The 25,658-nt window shown below is 35.7% G+C and overlaps 1 protein-coding gene across 3 annotated transcripts in view; it reads left to right on the top strand.

Moving 5' to 3' along the window:
• Positions 1–25,658, top strand: part of SRBD1 (S1 RNA binding domain 1) — a 198,136-nt gene that overhangs the window by 88,884 nt on the left and 83,594 nt on the right. For all 3 annotated transcript variants that reach the window (XM_027623262.2, XM_027623263.2, XM_027623264.2), the window contains exons 15-16: positions 16,673–16,764; positions 25,462–25,544. In XM_027623262.2, the coding sequence (XP_027479063.2) occupies positions 16,673–16,764; positions 25,462–25,544 (175 nt within the window). The remainder of the gene's footprint in view (positions 1–16,672; positions 16,765–25,461; positions 25,545–25,658) is intronic.

Consider the following 25,658-nt stretch of genomic DNA (forward strand, 5'->3'; position numbering starts at 1 on the left):
GAAACTTTTCTTTTTGGACCCTGCTAATTTCAGTTATCAATAGAAAAAGAAATTTTTTCCCCATTAAAAGGCCTGACTTTACTAATTGGTAGCTGCTCTTTGGGTTGAGCTTACATTCCTTAGGGACAGCATTTGATAGAATAATTTTTGACATTTTAATTTGACAAGAAACAATTCAGAAAAATGACTCAGACATGTGCCTGAAGTGAAGTCTTCTCTCGCTAGGGTTGTGATACCGGTGTGGGGAATGCCTTTGAACGTCTGTAGCACTTTGTAAACCCTGTGATCCATTTAATATGATAGCTCAAGCTTCTTGGCAGGTTTTTCATAGGAGCTTCACCTAAATTATTCTTACACAGTTGAAAGACTTTTTGCCCCCATACATATTAAGATGTGGGGTCTGATGCCATAAATTCTTACCTTTGTGATGAAAACACAGCTTTCCATAAGAACAATAAATTTAGGTATAGAATGTGTAAATTTTATGCCTCTTTATTCTTTAATTATATTATTCTTTAATTATATTAAATAAATATATTAATTATATTCTTTAATTAATTATATTCTTTAATTATATTCTTTAATTATAATTCTTTAATTATATTATATAAATATAATTATATTATAACTATCTCTTTCTAACTGAAGTATTATTTGCTTTAAAATTTTGTTCCTGGCATTTGAAAGTGGTGGAATAGACTAGTTTCAGATACAAGTGATCTGTTTATATCTGTATAATGGAAGATTTACATTTTTAAATGGTGAAGTTAAAGCTTGAAGCAAATATAAAGTGTACACACACACACACACACACACAAGCATGCATCCTCATTATTTCTTAAAAATGTCTGAGAAACCTGCATTTCTCCAAGTATATTGGGGAATATTTTAAGGGCCAAATTGGAACTGAAATGGGTGTTTGAAAAATATCTGTTGACAGAAGCCTGGTTTCTAAGCCTGGGAAATAGATTGAAAGAAAAGGTAAAAGTGATTTTTAGTTTCTTCTTAGTGTGCGCGTGTGTTTCTAATACGTGAGGTTTTGTTTTTTAACCACCAGATAAGGTTAGAAATGGATACTCTCAAACTTGCTCATGATGATAGTGATTTATTCCAGGTGAGGAAAATGCATTCATTTTACTACCAGTCTATCCCCCTGAGAGTGGGGTGGGTTGATGGCTTGGCAAAGTGGACTGCTTCAGGTCGATTGGTTACATTCTGTTACTTCTTTACAAGCCATTATTAGTTTGTATCCTACATATTTTAGTGGGGGGAAAAAACCTATTTTAATAGATTTGCCAGTCATGTACGCATATGTGTGTACTCGCTCTCTTTCTCTCTCTCCCTTGAAAACATCTATCTACTTCCCTTGCCTCCCCTCCCTCCGTTTCTCTCCTCTTTCTTTTTCTTTTCCCTCCCGTTTAAATATGGTGAAAAAGTTAACATCTTCCATATCACTGTGTAAGAATGCCTCTGTCTATAATTTGTTTTGTTTCATAAAGACTTATGATTTAAATCCTTTTTATATCTATTTTTAGTAAATTCATTTATTACATTTAGCAATTCAGTGTTTATAATTGCACATACAGAAGAAACAACACTATCCAATTTTCCTCTAAGAATTAAAAAGTCATAGGGGTGCCTGGGTGGCTCAATTGGTTGGGCGGCTGCCTTTGGCTTGGGTCATGATCCCAGGGTCCTGGGATCGAGCCCCACATCGGGCTCCCTGCTCAGTGGAGAGCCTGCTTCTTCCTCTCCCTCTGTCTACCACTCTGCCTACTTGTGCTCTTTCTGTGTCAAATAAATAAATAAAATCTTAAAAAAAAATTAAAAAGTCATAGTTACATTAACATTCACTTGGGTTTGTATTCTAATGTTTTTGTTTTTGTTTTTATAACTTTCAAATGAAAATGATGTTGGAATATGACTCCCCAGTATGTGATGTGCTACATTAACATTACTTTAGCGATTGTAATTTGACTTACAGTCATTCAAGTTTGAGTTAGAAAACTTGAAATTAACAGAAAAAGTTCACTGGAGCCCTTTGATATAAAATGTATTTTTAGAACAACATCAAGTCATTTAAAATTTACTTTGGAATAGAGACTTCATACTTAAACAAACTTAGGGGAAATAAAATAATTTTAAAAGCTTTTTCAGCCATTGTGCACAGTTACTGTTGGAGGTGATTGCCAGCACTGGAGAATCAGGAAGTCTGTAGTTTAAATTCTTCAGGATCAGATTATATCGCAGATTTTCTTTACACATGGTGTTAAGTACATATTAAGTGACAGCTATAACTTTCTTTTCCTTTCTTACCTTTGGGAATCTCAAGAACACAGCTTTAGCTTTCTTCTTTTTTGTGTTATTTTTAGATTTGTTTTTAATTTTAAAGAGTGTATATATATCTGTAGGTTACAGTGTGACTAAACATCTGAACAATCCAACTTTAGTATATTGTGTTTTTAAAATTATGTAAATATCTAGTGGCCAGGTTTTAAAAATTGGGGGCAGGAAATTTTATGAAGGAATTGGGGAGATGTCATTACTTTTAGGTAAGATTAGACCAGGAGGTTATGTTTATTCATTTGTTGGTTTTAGAGTCCTTTTCTTCCTGCTTATGATTTTCTTAATATCGGGGATTGTTGAGATAAGATACATTTGCCAAAAATAAGGCCCAATATTTAAAATGGCCAGGGAGACCATCAGAGGTATTAGAAAATTTTAGAGATTTCTCAAAGAGAGAATTGACTGCATATGGATTTATTTTTAAGTTTCAGAGAACATTCAATGATTTTCATAAGCCTTTTCTTTTGTTCTTCTGCTTAATTGAAGAGATTACATCATTAGCCAACTAGCACTGAAATGCCTGAGTTTGTGCTCGCTCTTTTTTGGGGAGTGAAACTGATGACTGTTTTCATGATACTGAAAATTATTAGATACCTGTATATGGCTTGTCCAAGTTCTGCTTGTATTTAGTTGAAATTTGTGCCAGATCTGATTCTAGTGCAGAGTATGTCCATTTCATGTGTCTGTTTACCATTTGCATGATTCTGAGCAATCGTACCATGACAACAGCTTCACACTTTGTTTTCACCAACCCTCATCTTTGCTATACCCCAAACGTGAACACAAATTGGTTTTTATTAATGTAAATGAAAAAACAAATCCCTCTATTTCAATGGGTAAAGCAGAAAAACACTGGAATCAATTAAGTTAGGGAAGTGTATAGGAAAAAAGATAGACATGGAAAATAATCATATCAAAATAACTTGTTTTACAGAAATGAAAACCTTCAGATTAAGTGATGAGCAAGAAGTTAATTTAGAAAATTTTACTTTAATTTATTTTTAAGTTGTATTTAATACCTTTGATTTCAAATAGTAGAATATATATGTGAGAGTACTCTGAGTCCTTAAGTGAATTTGGGTGTGTCTTGATATTTACTTTATCCTTTACATAAAAATAAGATCTGAATATAGATCAGAATAAGATCTAAAAATACAAAATTGAAAAAAATATGTGAGCAACTGCAAACAGTTGAAGAATAGTACTACTGGTTGCTTAGAAGGCAAGACGAGATAACGTAGATTCCAGTGAATTGTTTTAGTGTGGAAACAGGCACAAGTATATGGCAAATAAATGAATTTCAGTGGTGTAGCCATAGTAAGTAAAAATGTAGGAAGAAAACAATTTATAACTTGAATCCAGGTGAAGTCCTGGTTCATGTTTATGCTTTGTCCTTTGAGGTATGGGAGTAAATCAGGTGTTTTGACGTAACAGTCTTTGGCACAGTGATCCCTTTGTATGTTCAAATAGAGCATAAAATCCTAATGATAATGGGTTTTCTTTTCTATGGATTATATCATTATATTGTGTACTGCTTCTCTGAGTGAGAATCCTAGTTTGTTTAGTTTCTGATGTATCTAACCAGATGACCTGATAGTGAATGTTCCACCCTAAACAATTGACATATTTTGTGCTTCTTCGGCATCTCCTGCTTTGAATATTCCTCAGAAATCATTACTGTTTCTTAAGAGTGAGATCTGAGAAGAAACAGAGACCATCATGCCAATTACATTAATCTCTGGGAACGAAATGATTATTGATTGACCTTCACAAACAACTTTCAAAAAGTTCCAAAACTTTCTTTTTATTGTGAAAACCTGTGAAAAGATGATTGAGAGGGAGGAACAGACAGAGAGTAGATACCTAAACAGAAAGAAGTCTGACCGAACAGTTCTGGAGATGATTTTTTCTTTTTAAGTCTTGGTTTCAGATGATCTTGGCCTAACTTGAGTTCTTTAGTTCTCTCTTACTCCATAGGTAAAATGTGATCCTGACTTCCTTATAGGAAGTTAGAGTTAGTAGATCTTAAAGCACTTTCAAAAAGCTATAATTATGCAAATACAGCAGATTTGTATTATTGCTTTAGAATAACTGAAAAGGGCCTTGCAAAAATAACACCCATCTGTAGACTAAACAAAGGATTCTGTGGCCATTGTCTTCTCTGCATGGAAGGGTCTAGTTTGACCAAATTATCAGATGGCCAGGATATGGACAGGTGCCATTGCACTCAGCTATTTTCCCTTTTGTGAGAGTCTTGAGTTGAATGTTTCTCTGGGCAGCTAATCTTTGGCAGCGAGGCTTTGTTCCAGTAGTGGCATCTGGCACTAGATTGATTTAACCACGTCTGAGGTTTGCTCTTTTCAGAATGTGCTCTCTAGGCAGCTTCTGTGTAGCTCTGACATGACCACATGCTGCTGCTGCTTTCCTGCCTTCTAGCACCACATGTGAGGCTAAGGCCTTCTGACACCTGCCATTTGGAACTTTTACTTGCTGAAAAATGTCAAGATTCGCAAGCAAGGTGAAGACAGATATAACTGATCATTCTTCCCTTTCCCAGGAATCAACTGAGGGCATTTGTTCATACATGGATAAATTGCCGAAATGGTACAGTTCTCCTAGCTTTGGAGAGCACACGGGGTTTGTGTAGAAGTTCGTATGTGTTTGTGTGTCTTACTCTCCTCTATACCTATTTGGTGTGATACTGATTTGCTATTTGTATAAACAAAGGTTTTAGTGATTATTTTATGGATTTCACTGGATAAATGGTGAGGGTCAGGGCAGAGTGCTCCTCTGTGTTCCTCGTTTTTATTAAGAACCTCACTAGGAAATTGCAGATTTTCAAGGATGAGCTTCTGTTATGATCATATTGCCATCTATATGCACACACTAATGATTGTCAAATCTTAAATGGCCAGGAGTAAGACATCCTATTTGAGGTCGCTGTTGTTTCTGTTTTTTTCCACCTTGAGCCACCCAGAGGAAAGATTGGTGACTAAAAGACAGAAGTGCCAACCTGATTAGTTTGTTCCTTGTGGTAACTGGTATCTAAATGACTGAGGAAAGAAGTTGAACTCTGGTACAAAATGAAGGCTTAAAACACTATTATATTTTGCTTATCCTTACCTTTCAGTTTTATGGATAAATCATAATCGGCTATGTGCTATTGAGTAAACTCTTTCTTCTGTTTCTCTTATCTTGATCTTTATGTTGGATCTCAAGCCCAGTAACATCACAGAGATGGTGATACCCTAACTGGGTATAATTTGGGAGAGAAGTTCCACTGACTCTAGGTATTTTAAATTGCAAAAAATTACAAGAGTTGGGTGAGAAGATGCCTAAAAGTTAAGTTATTGGGAGCCAGACTGTGTTCAGAGGCTGTGGATCACCTGTGAAACTGTATCTTCTGGCATCTCTTTGGACAGCTTCCTTTGAAGTGGCTTGAAGTGGCTCAGTGGAAAAGGGAGAATGAATATTGGCTGATAGGCTTGTTCCTTGTAGTGTAATATATGAAAGTTAGTAGAAATATAAAATACATCTCCAGCAATTGGAAGACAGTGAGGACTAATGGCTTTTATGTTATCAACAGTATCCATGTATTAGAACATAAATATTCGAAAACACTTTAGTAGAAGCCTGGTAGTTCTACAGTGAACAAAGCTTCTTGCTTCATATCCTATGTTAACTTGAATTATATAAAGAAGGACTCTTGTTGCAAACCTAAATGGAGGATTTTCTTCATCTTTTAACTGGATCCTTCCTATTGTTAAGGTTTTTCCATAAAATCACAGAATATGTGGCTCAGGTCATGATTATAGAAATAATGTTGAGTAAGCGTCTTAATCTTATGATTTCCTTTTTGGATGTGGATAATCATCAAGGAATAAACATAGAGTATTTTGGGTTTCACCTTAGAAACTACTAATCTTACCATTGCTTCTGCCTGAATTAAACCTATCTGGTATTTTTTTGAGGTATGTTTCACACATTGGCAAATTATGGTCCTAGACAGGATTAGAACTTTTGTTGCCATCTTTGGCTCCTTTTAATTTAAAGTTAATTTAAAGTTCAATAGCTTTTCAACAAAGAAAGGGCTGTAGTGATATATTAATTATCTTTAAATCTTCAGTGAAGAAGGCTAATAAAATCAGACAAAAACATCAAGATAAATCAAATGTATCTTTCAGGGAATGCTCTTTTCTCTATACCCTCTACCATGGTACACCATTTATCTTTGTTCCCATTATTGTGTAGACATATTTCTTACAAGCTTTAAGCACAGCATTAAAAGCCATAGGACTGATCAGTGATTCTGAAAACACTGGCTCAGAAGTTCGTATTCTTTAGTGCTGGCATTCCATCCACTATTCTAAATAATTCGGCCTATTTGCAGCTGAATTTTTCATTCCATAATATATTAAAGCCAGTTAGTTGCAAATTTTCTTTTCCTCCTGAAAATGGTGAATATATTTAGGATAATAGTTGTAATAGCCTTTGCTAAAAGGAAACAAAACAGAAAAGCAGATATGAGTGACATTTACATTTGCTTATGCAGATGGGAAACCACTCAGCTTTCACATTTTTCAAGGGTTTGGTATTTTGAATTTTTGAAGCTTTAGAACAGTGGTTCTTAAAGTATCGTTCCAGACTTCATCGAAATTAAAAACTATTGTGTTTCAAAAGACCATTAAGAAAATGACAGGGCAAGCCAAAATTTGGGAGAAAATGTATGCAAATCATGTGTCTGATAAAGACTTGTATTTATAATACATAAAGAACACTTATGACTCCATAACAGACAAGCCCATTAAAAATGAGCAACAGATTATAGAAGATTAGAAAAGGTCAACATATACATTGAATAAATGTTAAGCATCATTAATTAAAGAAATGTAAATGAAACTACAAGTAAAAAGATACCACTTAATAGCTACTAGAATAGCTATTCAAAAAGACGATAACAAGTATCGTCATGGAAATGAATAAATTGCAGCACTCATTCATTGCACCAAGGCAGTTTCTTTTAAAATTAAGCATAAATTTATACTTTAGCATTTCTACTCCTGGAAATCTGTCTAAGAGAAATGAAATGTGTGTCCAACACAAAGATTTGTACATGGATAGTTGTAGCAGCATTATTCTTAATAACAAAACGGGAATGAACCCCAGAGTCCATTGACTGATGAGTAGATAGATAAAATGTGGTCTATCTAGAACAGTGGAATACTGTTCAGCAATAAAAAGGAAACACTGATGCAATAACATGGAAGAATCTCAAAAACATCATAAGTGAAGAAGCCAGACATAGATGACCGTATATTTTATGATTACATTTATAGGAAATGTCCAGATGAGGTGAATATGTAGAGACAGAAAATAGAAAGTGGATACCTGGGGCTGGAGGTAGGAATGAGAACTGTAAATGGGCACACACTATCTTGGGGATGGAAATGTTCTGAGATTGGATTTTGGTGATGGTTGTATAACATTTACTAAAAGTCATTGAATTATACACTTAAGATGGGTGAATTTTATGAAATGTAAATCATACCTCAGTAAAACCATAAAGCAAAGTGTGGTCCCAGGACTAGCAGCATCAATATCACCAGAGAATTTGTTAGTAATGCAAATTATTGGCCCCAGTGAAACAGAAACTCTGGGGGTGAGGCCCAGCTAGCTTCGGTTTAACAGCCTGCAGCTGATTGTGATGCAGGATCAAGTTTGAGAACCATTGTTCTAGAATCACGGAAGGGCACATGGAGATGAGGGTAGTTTGGGGTATAGTTTATGTACATTCAGTCTACTCTGTTCCTGTTACTGCAGGAAAGGTTTGAATTAAGGACTGTTGTAGTAGAGCTGAAGAAAATTACAGGGCAATGGGAACAAAAATAAACTGGCCTTTCATGTTCTTGCGATGTCCCCACGAGAAGCTTTTATGATTGTGATGTTTGTGTACCACATATGTTAGTAAATTCCTGTGTTCTTTTAGGCTTACTGTTACTTAACAAACATAGCATAAACAGGTTCATTTGCCATAACGACAGTGGAAGTTTAGGTCCTTGAAAGGAATTATTTCTCCTAAATATTTACACAGTGTAATATAGCAGAGCCAGAAATGTGCAGTGATCCCAAAAAAGTAAAGATCTGACTATAGATAAAGAAGTAAACGGAGCAGTTAGCTGAACTGAAATTCATTCTCTCCCTCCATCTGTTCAGTGTAACTTTAAAAACTACGATTAGAAAATTGGTTGATCTAGAGTAGTGGTCTTATGCCTGGCATGTGTGTTCAGGTTTGTTTTTTCCTCCTCCCTTCCCCCAGCATTATCTGGGTGGCCAAAGGAAATTTTGAAGGTTGAGGCTACTCCAGGCTGCTAGGTGGTGCATGTGTAAGATGAAGTTCGTAGATAGGGTCTCCCTTAACGGGGCAAGGGAGCCAGGACCGGCAATGACTTCTGCCAAGGTATAAAATCACTTCAGAGGAAAGTAGGGGTTTTGACGGTTAGGAATAAAACAAATATGAGAAGGGAGAAAAGGAGGAATGGGTAACAAGGTATGCAAGCCAATCAATGTGCATCGTTTATTAGTGGAGTTCACTGAGATTGTCAATGGTAATATTTAGAAGAGTATTGGGGAATGTAGCATAAACCATTGTTGTTTCCAAAACTTTATTCCACTGTGGGTAATAAGAACGGGACTACTACTCCCTGGCAAAGTAGGTCTCAGTGTCTGTCTCTCTTTTTAATTATTGTTGTTTTTATTTTACTTTTCATTATCTCGTTTCCTTTGCTTCTCTCCTTTTTGTTATTGTTCTTAAAACTTTTAATAATCAGTATGACATTATTGAACACTTACTATTAGCAAAATATTAGAATATTATATCTCTAAATTGGTAATTCCGATTCTGACTTCTGTTATTGGATGGATAATAAAAGAATAAAATATTTTGAGATAAGTTTCATTCTAAAAAGTCTATGCCATAACAATCTGCACTCTTCGTATTTACTAGTGGATAAACTTGCGTAGATGTATATAAGCTAGAAAAGGTGAAAAGATGAGTTAATGAGGCAAATTTTTCCCTTTGTAAGAAAATTCAACACAATTCTCAACTCTCAAATTTATATCTGAATAGAATTGCCTTTGAAGAATAAACAAATACAGATAATTGGTTTTGGAATAAAATGTAAGAATCAGGAGAAGCATACTTTTTGGTGTGGGTTGGACTGTTGGCAAGTAGGTTCATCTTTAGAGCAATACATTTCAAAATGTTGATCAAAGGACATTTTCACTATAAAATCAGTTCAGTCTTTATTCCCCGCCCTCTTAGTTTTTGTGTCTTGTCAGTCATGAACATGGAATGTTTACAGTTACAGTGTTTACTGCTGCAGACAACACTTTCTTCTGTAGTTAGTGCTCCTCTCTTTGCCCCATTTTCTTGTCTTGGAAGCAGGAGGCTCCGTCCTTTTGCTTAGTCTGACACCACGCAGGCTCCAGGCCTTGTGGCAGCTTTTTCTTGAGCTCCCTTAGTGGTATCATGCAGTACTTGTAACAACTTCTGGTTGGTCTCAAATGTAGATGGGGAAAACAAAAGAAATAAAGGAGGGATTTTTAAAAAGGAAAGCAGAAGAAGGTGAAGGGAAGGGAAAGAGAGAATAAAAGGGATGCTTACTGTGGAGGGTAGCTGAGATGATCATTTATGCTGGTGCCATTCTTGGTCAGAAGTAGCTTCTACCTCCAGATGGGAGACAAGCTCTCCATCCTCTTTTGTCTTTCAGTTTGTTGATTTGCTTTCCCCTGTAACAGCATTTGAAGATACCAGTGATTTTTGTCATCTCAGTCATTGAATGGCCCACTGCCAGCAGTAACAGTGATTTCAGTGTAATGTTTTGCCATACTGGTCCACTGTAGAGGCTCGGCATCACTGTGCACATAAACCTCTGATGCTAAAGAGCAGAATCAGATTCTCGTGCTCAATGCTGTTCATGTATTTATAGCATGGAAGGATAGGTAGCTGGTGCTCTGAGGAACCTTAAACTCTAAATTAAAGTTCTGCTGCATAGTCGCTAATTTGGATCTTCCTTTTTTGGGTTTCCTTTGTGGCTGGAAAGTGTTCTTTTCATCTGATGTGGCATCGGGCACTGAAGGAAAGGTAGCTGAGGGAATTCTGTACTGTTGAAACCTTGCTCTGTGGGTAAGATATGGTAGGATGTCCGTCGGGGAGTACATACACCTTTGGTAGACATTTTAAGTTCTCCCAGGCTTATTATGGGTCCTGTGTGTGATTACTGTACCATTGCTAGTCTTATTCTCTTTGAAAAATGCTCATCTTTTGAAAGAAGGCTTAGAATTCTTGTTTCTTTTTTTTTTTTAAACTGGCAATTGAATTCTTTCTAACTGGTCTTCCACCAGATGGTGCCAGTGTTACATATCTAAAGGTAAACTTCTTGGTGTCATTGAAATCTTGAGCTTGTATGTCTTTTCTCTCTTTTTCTCCTTCACCATATTTTGCTTTTAGTGTTTTTTCCACACGCACTACTTTCCTGGCACACTACTCTGTCACTTCACATCTTGTACGTTGTGGGTAGTGAATTGATTGTGCCTTGGCAATCATGAAGGATAACTTGCGTGGTGGGTTCAGAGGCCAAGGACTGAGTAAAACTTAAGGATATATAATATGTAATTTCTTGTAAAATTTTTCATCATACATTTGTTTCTTATCTAGTCTATGTATACAGATTGAGAACTTACTCTTGACTTTTCTGCTTGGCCACCTTTCTTTTATGTTACAGCAATATCATAAAATGTTATTGTTTGAGATCTAGAAGACATGTATGGAAGTTATTCCTAACAAATGATATGTTTACCCAGATTAAGTTCAAAATAACTTTAATAACTATACAAGAAAGTTTGGTAGAATAAAAGAAAATGTTGGGCATTATGTGATATCCCATTTCCTGGCCAATTAACAACAGTTGTTATTTTAAACTTAAATTTTAAACTTTTTCTTTTTACAAATATTACATGGCTATTGCAGAAAAATTTAAAGAAACGAGAATGCAATCAAAGGAATAACTCATTTAAATACTATTAACATTATATTACATAAACCTTCTTTTTTCTTTTTATATAGGTCTATATTTTAAAATATCAGAGTTGGTCTCATGGTCATATAACCATGTTTTTCACTTAATATTTTATAACTAGTTTTTAGTGACAGTATAGTTTTTCATTTAATGAACCCTGTAATGATAGGTGTTTTGATTTTCAATTTCTTTCAGTAAAAGCTTGAATAGCAGTTTTTCATTTTTTTGTGTATTTTAAAATTTCTTTTGTATGAATTCTTAAAAATGTAATAGCTGATTCAGAAAGATTGCATATTTTTATAACTTGATCTATATTTTCAAGCTACCATCCGAAAGAGTTCTACAGTTTAAACGTCTTTAACAGCGTATGATTTTGCTTGTTTCTTTGCTTCCTTATCACCAGGTTACCCTGGCTTTTAAAGCGACTGTATGTTGCTCATTTGAGACTCCCTGAAATGCCAATTCATCATAAAATTGCTTTGATATTTTCTTAGAAATAAACTTTATCCTTTAAACATTAAATCCTAGACCCCCTTTTATTCACGGTGTTTTGGTTTTGGCTTTGTCTCCTATCCCTAAAGTACAACAGCTGTCCTTTCATACTTCAGAATGGGTTATCTCATGTGCGGAGCACAGAATCAAGGTCTCTGTTGGCTAGCTGTTTTAGCACCTTCTATTACTCGTTGGGAAACTTAGCTCAAGCCATTTACTCTCTCTGTATGAATGTTTCTCAGTCTGAAAATTTGGAAGAACGGTTTTTAGATAAATTGTTTTTAAAAACTTTAGTGAAATAAGCTGTGCATTTAATGTAGAAGCTATTTAGTGCATATTTTTTGGTGGGCAGAAGAAAGCTGTTAGGTAACAGTAAAGTTTGAGGAATTCTAATGTACTTTTGAAAAGAATTAAGAACACATCAGTTTTTATTGATTCAAGCAATATATCCTGGCTGATTTTAATATCTTAATAAATAACTGCATTTTCATTTAAGTAGATTATCTTTGAATTAAATTTCTCCTGTTAACATAAGGAAGCATGTGATTTATTTTAAAATAAGAGAAAATAACCAAACTATTTTCGTATTTGGGAAATGGGGAGAAGAGAGGAGACATCATGTAACCTTGTAAATGAATGTGAAAACTATTAGCCTAGTAACTTAAAAAAACAAACAGCTAGTTTTCTTGTCTCATGAAAAGAATCCCCACCCCATCTCAGTTTGGTAAAAGAAATTGCCATTCTCTTTATTGTCAGAACAAATAGTCACTATTAGAAAACTGCTTGTAAACCGGGTTTTAAAAGATTCATCAACATACAGTCTGTTTTAACAGAAGACACTTATTAAATAACGTAATTTAAACATATCTTTTAAAAAAATAAATTATATTGATAAATGGTCAATTTATGTAATGTCATTGAATTTTACTTGAGATATAACATTTTAGCATTTTTAACTTAAGAATTTTTATTAAAAATTTTAAAAATGGTTTTAAAAGTATATGCATCCATATCGTGGGCATTTCACTTGCTTTTTAGTTTTGAGTGTATGGTTTGTATTTTTTTTTTAAGTAAAAAAGACCCTAAAATCCTGCTGAATTTGATTGTTTTTAAAAATGCCTATTTAATTATAGAGCATTAGCACATTAACATATATATCTGGTAAAATGTAAGTCCAATGGTAGCTTCTGAAATGTACTTACATATTTTTAACACTTGAGATACTATATGTATGCATTTAACTATTTGTATGCACTAGCAGTTTGAAGGGGCTTCAGAGCACTGTAATAATATTGACCCTTCAGTTCATTTACAACTGTGTCAGTTAAATTCCCTCCAAATAATAAATTCTGCTCAGAGTCTTGTCTGCTTTATGGCAAAATAAAGTAATCAAATTGCTAACATTATGAGCCCGATTTCTTTATACCTGAGAGAAATTTGTTTTGTGGAATATAATATTTATTAAATCATGAGCTGTCTGAATTTTATGTAAAGTTCATTTTTGCTTTTCTCAAAATATATTAGAGATAATTGGAATACTTTTCTATAGTTTCTTGGGAAACTTGGAATAAACAAAAAGTGGCTTATAAAATCTAGCATAGTTTTTGAGTCTCTATCCTTGACATCCAGATGGGAATGAACAAAATGGGAGTGGGATCATTATAAACTTTTATTCTTCGCAACTTCTCCTGGAAAAAATCACCAATCTCAGCTTGATTTGTTTCATTTAATTCTTGCCACATAAACTTCTTAGGTTCTTATATGTTGTATAAGAAATCAGTGTTGAGGTTTTTCTGTTCATTTAGATTATTGGAGCATTCTGTTCTTTGCTTAGTAGTGACCTGTTTATTGGACCCATGCTGTCTAATAACTAAAGCATATGAAATTTACTACATTTTGTATTGATTTAATATTAATGTTAATCTAAAATCTTTCAGTGCAGTATGTCACATCTGTTTTGTATTCCTCTGTTTAAAAGAAGTGGCAGTGTGGTATTTGGAGGAATATTTATTATCTGAGTGTTTTTCTTTGCAACAGTTCCCCTCAGTCTATTGAGAATTACAACTTCCAAGAGACAGTGAATCACCCAGCAAATTCTCAGGTACCAAACTGCTAAAAGCCACAGTTAATTGGAATTTTTTATTTACCACTTCATTTCCTTTTACTTTACAGTGGCAATTTTGGAGTCTTCTTGAAATGATAGAAAATAAATTTGTGGTGAATTTTTAAAAAATATTCTTTTCCCTTAATAATAGGTCCAGCCTGCACTTCATGGATACTCGAGTTTTTTTTAGAAAAAACTTTGTTAGACTGAGTGTTGATTTGTGCTTGAAACCATATTTTCCATGACCAGTGACTGAATATTCTTATCCTGTGATGGTGCTTCCTTACTCTTTCAGGGGTTACAGGTTTCTTAAGTAATCACTGAAAACTATAATCCCTTTTCCTAGGGAAAAAAAAAATGCATAAACAAGGGTATTTTCTATGCAGTTTTAATTAATCCTGTTTCTCCCTGCCCAGAGGACCAAGGGCCCCTGGTTAGAAAGTGCCACTATAATGGAACTGAAAAAATCCCTTCTAGAGTGTTGGTTTTAACATCCTATTATGCCACATTAAGAGTTTTCTTCACTTCAAGCTTTATTTGACATTACATTTTCTCCTTGATCATTACATAGTAGAAGATGAGCAGAGTCTAAATCTTATTTTGGAGAAAAAGCACAATTACCTTTTAATTTTAAAGTCCATCTCTGAAATTATAGAATATATTTGACCTTCTACGTGCTTTAGATTCTACCTTAGACATATAAGAAAGGAAGAAAATGGTTCTTCCTTAAAAAGATGTTGTTACACTTATTTAGCACAAAAATATGGGTTTTCATTTTTTTTTAAAGATTTCATTTATTTATTTGACAGAGACATAGAGAGAGAGCACAAGTAGGCAGAAAGGCAGGCAGAGGGAGAGGGAGAAGCAGGCTCTCCGCTGAGCAGGGAGTCCGACGCGGGGCTCCATGCCAGGACCCTGGGATCATGATCTGAGCTGAAGGCAGCCGCTTAATGGACTGAGCCACCCAGGTACCCCTGGGTTTTCATTTTAATGAGAGGTTTCTGAAGCTATTCAGAAATTACTTGTGTGTGCTGGTTAAGAGTTCAGACTTAGGTTTAAAGCAGATGAGAGTTCAAATCCAGCTCAGCTTACCAGCCAAATGACCTTGGGCATATTACTTATCTTTTTAAAAAAATCACCATAAAAGGATTAAGTGAGATAATGTATACAAAGTGGTTGGTTTTGTACTTTGTGTGTAATATGCATTCAATTACCTCTTTCTGTATCATGATGATAGTATTGATGAGGGTAAACAATTACAGAGTGTTAATTTTTCCTATTATGAAATTTAGGACAATAGACTTGGTTGCAAAAAATATAAATCTTCATGTTCCCCAAAATAATCTTCTCAAGTCTTGGTGGCTATGATTGTTGTCTAAGTTCAGTCAAGAGTTCTTCAAAGACAGGGGTAGCAAACTAACTTTTTCACACTTTTCTTATCAGTGTTCAGCTGTTACAATGGGGCAATATGTTAAAAGTTATCCACTAAACTTGTCTCACAATTAAAGTAAATATTGAGGAACAGAGAAAGGAAGAAGTTTCTAAGAGTAGATTAAAAAGCACAAACATGTTTCTGCTTTTGAGTCTTGACACCTAGATGGTCTTGTCATAGAGCCACAGGTATCATGAATACTTCGGGTAGATGATGTTTCTTTGCATATTATGTCATAGAGAATACCTCTAACTTAGGGGCACCTGGGTGGCTCAGGCAGTTAAGTGTCTGACTTCGGCTCAGGTCATGATCTCAGGGTCCTGGGATCGAGCCCTGTATCTGTCTCCCCACCCAGTGGGGAGTCTGCTTCTCCCTCTTCTTCTGCCCCCCCCACCCCCGCTTATGCATGTGCACGCGTGCTCTCTCTCTCTCAGAAATAAATAAAATCTGAAAAAAGGAAACCTCTAACTTAAAAATGTTAAATAAATTGTAGTGATGTCAACCACTATATACTTGTCCACTGTCAAAGAGCATTCCCATCCTGGTTTGTAAAGTATTTGGAGCCAAAGAAGAGGATAATGTGTGTGATGCTTTGATTAAATAAATGGTTTAACACCTGCCTGAAATGAAAGGCTTAAAGTTTCCTAAAAGGATGATTTCAGACCCTCCTGAAAAGAAGTGGGATAATATCCTATCTGATCCCTTTCCTATTCACATTGTCGTTGTTCATCATAATTGAGTAGTGATCATGGCAGTGTTTATGGCGGTGGTTTTTGTATATATCCACATGTGCACATATCCACACACATGTATGTGCTCTCCATGATGCTTTAGAATGATTAATTCAGTTGGGAGTCATAAGTGGTAGTCAACAATAGATTTTAAACATAAAGAATCTCAGTATATTCTGGAAATTCAAAGTTGGCATTAGGGGAAGGGATCCTTTGTATTCACCTATAAACTGTGTCATTACTACTGACAGAAAACAACTGAATGAATTCGTTATGGATCTAAACCTGTGTATTTCCTCTGTGACAAACACAAACCTTACTTGATCACTTGATGTTTATGAAAAATTAAATGCTTTAGGTACCATTGAAATATAAAGAGAGCAGTTTGCCCTGCAGATTTTTTCCTTATGATGCCCAGTCTTCTTCATTAATTTTCTTTGACCAGGCAGAAAGTTTGGAAAATGATATTCCCCCTTTTCTTTCTTTTCAGTATCGTCAGTGAAGCAGGGGCATCAATCTACAGTGTCAGCCCTGAAGCTAACAAAGAGATGCCAGGGCTGGACCCTAATTTGAGAAGCGCAGGTAAGAAACTATGGGCCATCACAAAAGCATGTGGTTTTGATATTTTGAAGGACTTCTATTTTTAGCAAGCAAGAAAATTTAGGAGATATATGCGTAAAAATTAGCATGTTAGAAAGAAAATGGCTGATTGGGATAATAGTTGGAATTGTGGAAAAGAAGAGGAAGAATAGTGTTTTTAAAGAGTATAGTAAAAAATTAGCCCAAAACATCTTTAGTAAAATTAGGTGCTTGAGAGTTAATAATAATATTAATAAAATACTCCAGATCTCTTATTACTACTACAAAATACTATTTATTACAGCTTTTTATTGACAAAAAATAATATATTAACATAAATATTATGCAGATATATAAATATGCACAGTTTCTTGCTAAGTATTTGTCAAATGACCAGTTTCTCTTGTCTTGCTGATAGGGGCAGTCATTAATGTTTAAAACAGCCTGCTTTGATTTTAGTTGTATTAAGTTGCTTTGGTTTTTGTTTTGTGGAATAGTTAAAATCTTGTGTGTGAAGAAATTGAGATACTTTGATACGTCTAGTGAAAGTAATTTGTATTATAAGCAAATTATTAAATCTGGTCAGAGCATTTCTCTGTGTAATAGCGGGATATTTAGACTGCTTTGTTAGAAAGGGACTTTTTATTTAAAATTGTTCCTTAAGGGGCACCTGGGTGGCTCAGTCGGTTAAGCATCTGCCTTTGGCTCAGGTCATGATCTCAGAGTTCGGGAATCAAGCCCCACATTGGACTTCATGCTCAGCGGGGAGTCTGCTTCTCCCTCTGCCCCTCACCCTGCTCTTCTGTGCTCGTGCACTCTCTTTCTCCCTCAAATAAATAAATAAAATCTTTTAAAAAATAAAATATTCCTTAAATATTCTCATCAAGTTCATTGGCTGTTCTTCAAATCTATACTTGGAGATACACATTTGAAAATTTTTGCATTAGTCTGAGGCTAAAAACCTATTTCTTACATCCAAAAGAGCTTGTAGTTTCCCTTCAATTGTTTTTTCCATGATATCATCCTCTGTCTAAAATGATCATCTTCTCAAACTCAGATCCCAGCTCAAAATCTTGGTCCTTCTGTGAAGCTTTTCCCTATCACAGCACTCAGTGTGGTCTCTGCCTCCTTCCCATGTTCTCTTTTGGTACTTACCCCGTAATAACAATAGCATTAATAATTGTAGGAGGAGGAGGTATAGTAATCATAGTGGGAGCTGCTAATACTAATTTTTTTAAGCACTCAATATACGTGAAACATTGTGGTAAATGCATTACCAGGATTATTTTGTTTTATTCTCATAAACCAAGGCTTAAAGAGTCCACCTAATCAATAAGTGCATATATAATACTTGTGTACTTGTATAATAAAAGGATACTTTTCTTTATTAAAAAATAAAATTCAGGGACACCTGGGTGGCTCAGTCAGTTAAGTGTCCGACTCTTGATTTTGGCTCAGGTGATCTCAGGGTTCTGAGATTGAGCCCCACGTTGGGGTCCAGGCTGAGGGTGGAGCCTGCTTAAAATTCTCTCTCTTCCTCTCCCTCTTCCCCTCCCCCACGTGCACTCTCTTTCTCTCTCTCTCTCTCAAAAAAATAAAATTCAGAACCTTTCAAGTTGGCACTGAAAGGTAATCTGCCAAAAGAACATTTGAAAGAAATATTGTCTAGGAAGTGGCAGTCTCTTAGACCTCCCATTGGTAAGGGGTCGACTGTTTCCTTTTCACCACTGGCCTGTGTGGATGCCTAACTGTCAACAGTGTTACAGGTGAGATAAGATTACAACATTCCAACAAGACTCTCTGAAAATAGGAGATAATAAAAAGAAAAATCATTATATGGTCCGAATTACTCAGATTCCAAAGTCTGGTTGTGTCTTCAATTTGGGATTCTCTGCACATGTCAATGACTAGGTTGATCCATATCAACTCAAAACATCCATATAGATATTTTGAGCCTTCAAGGACTAATGCTGGAGGCACATATTGAAAGAAACTGAGTCGCCACTCTTGATTTTCTAGGGTTCACTTCCTTCTCAATTCCTCATTTCTGACTGGAAGTCCTTTCCTAGTAATTGATGCCAGGGATGACTTCATACTTCATTTGAGACCTGTCCTACTGATGGGTGTGGGTTTTCCCTTTCAGCCCTCCGTAAGTTTACTATATCAGAATATAACAGAACCTTAACATTCATACAGTCTTAAACATATGTAAGAAGATGACCTTCCTATTACTGTATCTTCTTGACCAGTTTGTCAGCTTACTGAGAGCAGAGATTATCCTTATATAGTCTTACAGTCCCCCATAATAAGTTCATTATACTTGAGAGGCATTTGAATTGGATAGACAGAATAGTAGGTAGGTGATATTAAAATGTTTATTATGGATTTCCGATTTAGAATAGAAGATTGAGTATTCCTGTTATTCCTTTACTACCTTCTGAACTCCCATTAAACTGACAGTAACATGATAGAAAGAAGACACAAACTTACTAGGACAAGGATGGGAGAGGAAAGAACAGCAATAATCATTTTGAAGCAAGAAAGCAGATGGCTGAATAATAAGTGATCTAGCCAACTTGAGAAAGTTGAATACTAAGACAGCATTGTAGAATACCAAGAACTAATCTGAAATGATCATGGAACCCTTATAGGTTCAGGAAATGCATGCACCAAGTTACCTTTAGAAGTATCTTGGGAGGGCTGCAGGTAGGTCTAAAGTAAGAGGATTCATTGAAAGTTCTGTGTAGAAAGCAGTTAGACCCAATTAAACACAGAATACCATTTAACCCAGCAATTCCACTCCTAGGTATATACTCAAAAGAGTTGAAAACAAGGACTCAAACAAATACTTGTACACAGTGCTCATAGCAGCACTATTCACATAGCCAAAAGCTGGAAACAACCCAAATGTCCATCAGTGGATGAATGGATAAACAAAATGTATATCCATACAATGAGATATTATTATTTTTAGTCATAACAAAGAATGAGTACTGACATTTGCCATAACATGGGTGAACTTTGAAAACATGCTAAGTGAAAGAAGCCAGACACAAAAGGCCACATATTGTATGGTTACATTTATATGAAATGTCTAGAATAGGCTAACCTATAGAAGCAGAAAGCTGATTGGTCATTGCCGGGGACTGGGAAGAGGGGAAAATGAAGAGGGACTACTTAATGGGTACAGGGTTTTCTTTTGGGGCACTGAAACTGTTTTGGAACTTGGTAGAAACGGTGGTTTGTACAACAGTGTAAGTATACTAAATGCCACTGAATTGTACACTTTGAAATAGTTAATTTTATGTTATGTGAATTTCACATCAATTAAAAAAAAAAAGTTAGATCTCCTGTTCCACACAGTTGAGTGACTGTCCTTCTCTCACCTTTGCAGAAGACTGGAGATTTTTTTCTCTGCAGAGGGTTAAACAGAAAGTCTCTCTGCTGGAGGACACAGGTTATACATGGTAGTGGGGATAGCTGCTGAAAAAAGAGGGGTTAGATAATTACTTACATGCTGATGTAGAGATCTTAAGACTAAATCTTCCAGATTTAGATCAGAGATCCACAAGAAATGGGCCAAATCACCATATAATGAAGCCCACAGTTGATAAACTTCACATTTAAGCAAGGCACTTACAGTCATCTTTTTGGTACCCTGCCCCAGGTGGACAGTCAAGGGTCACCTATCATGTGAGGAAACATACTATTAAAGACAGATGTGGGGGTAGTGCAGAAGCCACTTAGAGGAAATAAAGACTATATAGAAAGAAGAAAAACGTCTACATCCTTAGAGAAATGAAAGGTATTTTGTTCATTTAAATGAACTTGACATAAAGTAAAATTCACCCTTTTTAGGTGAATTTTTGAATTCATCTGTGAATTTTGAAAAGCTTAAACTAGTTAGGTAACCACAACCACTAACACAACAATCAAGATAAAGAATATTTTTATCTGGTCAACAGATTTGTCAACTTCTTGTTCAAAAATGTAATTATTAGGGGATCAAGATCATTTATTAAAACTACATTTTAATAAGTATTATAATGAAAAAAATTCTTACTCGGAATTGCTGAATGAAAAAAGACAGCATGAGAAGTCTTATCTTCCTCTGTTGCTATCTAATGACAAGGGGAAGGGGAAATTGAGGGGAGTATTGGACTTTATAAATAAAAATTTCCACTTTGATATTCTTAGATAACAAAATAAGGTAAATTTTTAGGAGAACGCAGTTTAGTACAGTCTTTTAAGCATTACGTTTATTTGCTTTAGAATGGCTTTTGGATTCTAGATATTTCAAAGAACTGAAGACCAAAACGCATAGAACCCTTATTATCCTTCAGATATAAGACACATTTTGAATGTGGCGGGGAATGGTGCTTTCAGGGTCTCTCCATGTGGTTGTGCAGGTTTGTGCCCTGGACATCCTGCCTAACCATATGAGGTAGCTCTGCTTGCTGACCTTTTAGCTCACTGTCTGCTCCCCTCCCCTCCTTTTGGTATAACCTATTTTTTCCTCTAATGCTTAACTTTTTGTTCAAGAGTGGTTTGGTTGTCTCCCTTTACACACTGAGTTACGTTATTACCATTTAACAAATTACCATATATTAGAGATGAAATTCCTGTGTGTATTTTTAGTCCTCTTTTCCTTGGTCTGACTAATTTGCCACAGCGCAAGACTCTCAGTTATGGTGGCTTATGATGTGACTTGCTTTGATCTTTTTTTAATTGCACTTTTCCTATGCCTTTCTTTTTTTCCATATACATTTTAGAGCCATTTAATTGAAATTCTGTTAAATTGGCACCTTTATCCCAGTTCTGTACACTCATTACTCACAGGCAGCACACACATGTACACACAGAGTAAATGGATTGTCTTCCATGTATTTTCTAATTGGTTGTTGATGGTATATGGTTCTGTATCAGTTATTGTCTGCGTGTCTTAAAACCAGCCAATTGAAATCTTATTAGTTCTAATATTTTTTCAGTTGACTTGTTTGAGTTTTCTAAAGTAGTCAGTCATCATCTGCAGATAATAATCTAGTTTCTATCTTCTAGGTAATTATACCTTCTTTTTTTCCTTGTCCAGTTGCATTGACTAGAATTTCCTGGACAATGGTGAGAAGTAACAGCGATACAGAGATATATTGACAGCATATGGGCAAAAGAGTATTGGCATACGTTTGGATATATTACATTTAAAAAATATATAACAGCTTCATTGAGATACAATTTAGGAGCATAAAATTTTCCCCTTTAAAGTGTGTAAGTCAGTGTTTTTTAGTACAGCCAGAATTGTGCAACCATTGCCACTATCCAAGTTTAGAATATTTTCATCACTCCAAATAGAAACCCAACACCCAGTAGCAATCGGTCCCCTTTGCCCTCTTCCTCCAAGCCCTGATAAATACTGATCTACTTTCTGTCTCTATGGATTTGCCTGTTGCAGACATTTCGTGTAAATGGAATCATTACAACATGTGGTCTTTTGTAACTGGCTTCTTTCACTTATCATAATGTTTTCAAAGTTCATTCACAGTGTAGCATGTATCAGCACTTCATTCCTTCCCATTGACAAATAATTTTCCATTGTATGGGTATACCATATTTTGTTCATCCATTCATCTGTTGATGGATATTTGGGTTGTTTTCACTTTTTTGGCTGTTATAAATAATGCTGCTATGAACATTCATATACACAATTTTACATGGACATATGTTTTCATTTTTCTTGAACATATACCACATAGTAGTAAAAATTTGCGGACATATGGTAACTATGCAAACATTGTCTAGAATTTTTTTTACTTCTCTTGCTATACTTTCCTCACTTTTTAGTTTCTGCCTCTTTCACTGTGTCCATCTTTTCTTCTCTATCTCACAGTGTGACTATGCCCCCAAGCGTTGGGCCATGCTCTTCCTTTCTCTTCATTCTCTTTATCAGCACTCTATAGGACTCCTTTTACCTGAGCTACCTACCTGTCTCTTACTTTCAGGAATCTGTTGTCAGCCTGATCATTCTCAACCTACAGGTGTGCAGTACTACCATTAATTAATTCCTGCCAGCATCATCTTCTCTTGAAAGCCTGGACATACAGCTTTCCAATTCTACTTTAAACAATGTTTAAATTCCCTCCTTCATGAACAGTGAACATCCTTCAGATTAACAATATTCATTTTCCTCTTTCTCCCATCTGCCATCTCTTCCATGCTTGCTTGAGTTTTTATGCTCTGTAGAGTGAGGAGCATCTGAAAGCGAAATACCAATTCTAGAAACATTAGGGTCTATGTAGAGGTTGTTTATTAGGGACACTGTAACTCCAGAGGCTCTTAGGACTTAACTGGAGAATTAATATGTCATCTAGAAACTGTCATTTCTAGTTCATTGTTGCTGCATTTAGCAATATCAGGATGAACAAAGGAGATGCTAGCAATGAACCAGTTAGGAGGGAACTAGGTAGAAAATAGGGTAAAGTCCTTTTCTGTACCTAAAAAATTTTTTTAAATATAGAAACCTACTCGGGGCGCCTGGGTGGCTCAGTCGTTAAGCGTCTGCCTTCGGCTCAGGTCATGATCTCAGGGTCCTGGGATCGAGCCCCGCATCGGGCTCCCTGCTCGGCGGGAAGCCTGCTTCTCCCTCTCCCGCTCTCCCTGCTTGTGTTCCCTCTCTCGCTGTTTCGCTGTCTCTCTCTCTCTCTCTCTCTCTCTGTCAAAATTAATAAATAAAATCTTTAAAAAAAATATAGAAACCTACTCACACTTAACAAATTATACAACTGCTCTATAACCAGTTTCTAAGTTTACATTCTCATAGTGTGGGTTTTCCTGAAGGGGTAGATTAGAGAGATTTGCCTATTATTAATATCCTTTTTTTAAATTTCTGATACCTTCCTGTAGTGAATGTTCTGATGCCTGTATCTTTCACTTGGTTTACTGTTGTGGGTTGTGTTTTTTGTTTTTGTTTTTGTTTTTTAAATCAAAAAGTATTTTGGCAATGTATGCATATGTTCAAAAATCAGTCTTATTGGATTATATTTTTAAAGACCAGAATAAAAAATTATCTTTGCTTTCAGAGTATCAGATGTTTCCCTGGTGGCATCTACTTTCACTGTGTAATTATACATGTGATTACTGGGGGAAAGCAGCTCCCCTGTAACCTGCAGCGTTTGCACTCATTAGCCTTTTGTGAGGTTTGATAAGAAAATGTATGTGAAGGCCTTGGAGGCTGGAGTCCGCATTTCTTCAGTGGGGAAATAGCAGATTGTATGACACCAGCTTATTGCTCTCTAAGCTTGCTTGCAAGCTGCCATTGTCACTGCATGTTAGAAGTAATAATAAAATATCTGAGAAAGACTTGAATGAACATGCAGTGAACTGAATGCTCAGAGTAGATCTGTCTCTGATGAAGAGGTGGTACAAATCAGTGACAGGAGAATCCGGTAGTCACTTGCAAGTGGTGGCTTCTGTTGTCAGACCTTGAACAGTTTAATAACACAAGAACAGGCATGGGATCCTTTGATGGCTTTAATGTTTTCACTAAATGAGTTTATATTTCATCCAACTTTCTGTGTGAATAGATGACACTGACTAGCTTTCTCGCATTTAGAAAATGAAAGCTGTTTGTATGTAAGGACCCAATGTAACTATACCACTTGGGAAAAGAGAAAAAAAAAGAGCTGCCCTTGGAAGCATCCTTAATATTCATACTAAATTTCTTTTCTCCAGCTAAATCTATCTTTTTTTTTTTTAAAGATTTTATTTATTTATTTGACAGAGAGAGACACAGTGAGAGAGGGAACACAAGCAGAGGGAGTGGAAGAGGGAGAAGCAGGTTTCCCGCTGAGCAGGGAGCCCAATGCGGGGCTTGATCCCAGGACCCTGGGATCATCACCTGAGCTGAAGGCAGATGCTTAATGACTGAGCCACCCAGGCGCCCCTCCAGCTAAATCTATCTTATAAGCTAAATTAGATATGAAATTTTGTTAACATTTTATAAAAAAAAAAAATATGAGAAGTGATGACCAAGTAAAAACATGACAACAGATAAAGGAATGTTGGAAGCTAACTCAAATCTCTTGAACATGGATTGTGATGGTCAAGAAAGGGATGTGATTTAGAACTGTGAGTGTGTTCAGAGATGAGCAGTTGAGATTCAGACCACTTCACAGTTAATCTTGCAATCACATTTAAGGAAATATAAGTGTGTTCACTAGCCAACTGACTTGGTCTCTGGTTGCAGTAAGGTATGATTCCATCAGTTACTTATCACTATCAGGATCTAGTCCAGTAACATACTTGATTTGCAAATGTATGTCATAATAATGCAGCATTATTTAAAAGTAAAAGCAAATATCAACTTGTTCATTAAAGTGTGAGGTGCCCGGCTATGCTGTGTTGAACAGGTGATTTTGTACATATAGCAAGTAAGTGTTTTATCTGTTTTTCCAAATGTAAAAACCTTTCAATCTGTTGTACTCAGGCATCCATACAGATTCTGGTAACAAAATTAATCCTGAAATTTTGCATTCACTTTTTTGTGTGAAAAAAAAAAGGAAACTTTGAAACTTAGTTAAATTATCAGTCTCCTTATGTGGGGGAAGAGGAAAGGAATTAAATACTTGAATTATGAGGGACTAATGTAAGTAATTATTTGGATACTGCTTTTCACATTAAGCCACACTTATTTTCTGTTTTTTTCAGTTTCCATAGCAAGGCGTGTACAAGACCCATTAGCTGAGCTGGTGAAAATCGAGCCAAAGCACATTGGAGTTGGAATGTACCAGGTAAATCAGTGTGGGTCATTTACTTTGTGAAACCCGTCAGTAGTATGCAGACTTGGAGTAGTAATCAAGTGTCGGTGGGAATAGCTTCCCATTCTCAGAGGTTACACAGTTGAT

Source organism: Zalophus californianus, chromosome 8 (genome assembly GCF_009762305.2).
Source record: "Zalophus californianus isolate mZalCal1 chromosome 8, mZalCal1.pri.v2, whole genome shotgun sequence".
Classification (NCBI taxonomy): Eukaryota; Metazoa; Chordata; class Mammalia; order Carnivora; family Otariidae; genus Zalophus; species Zalophus californianus.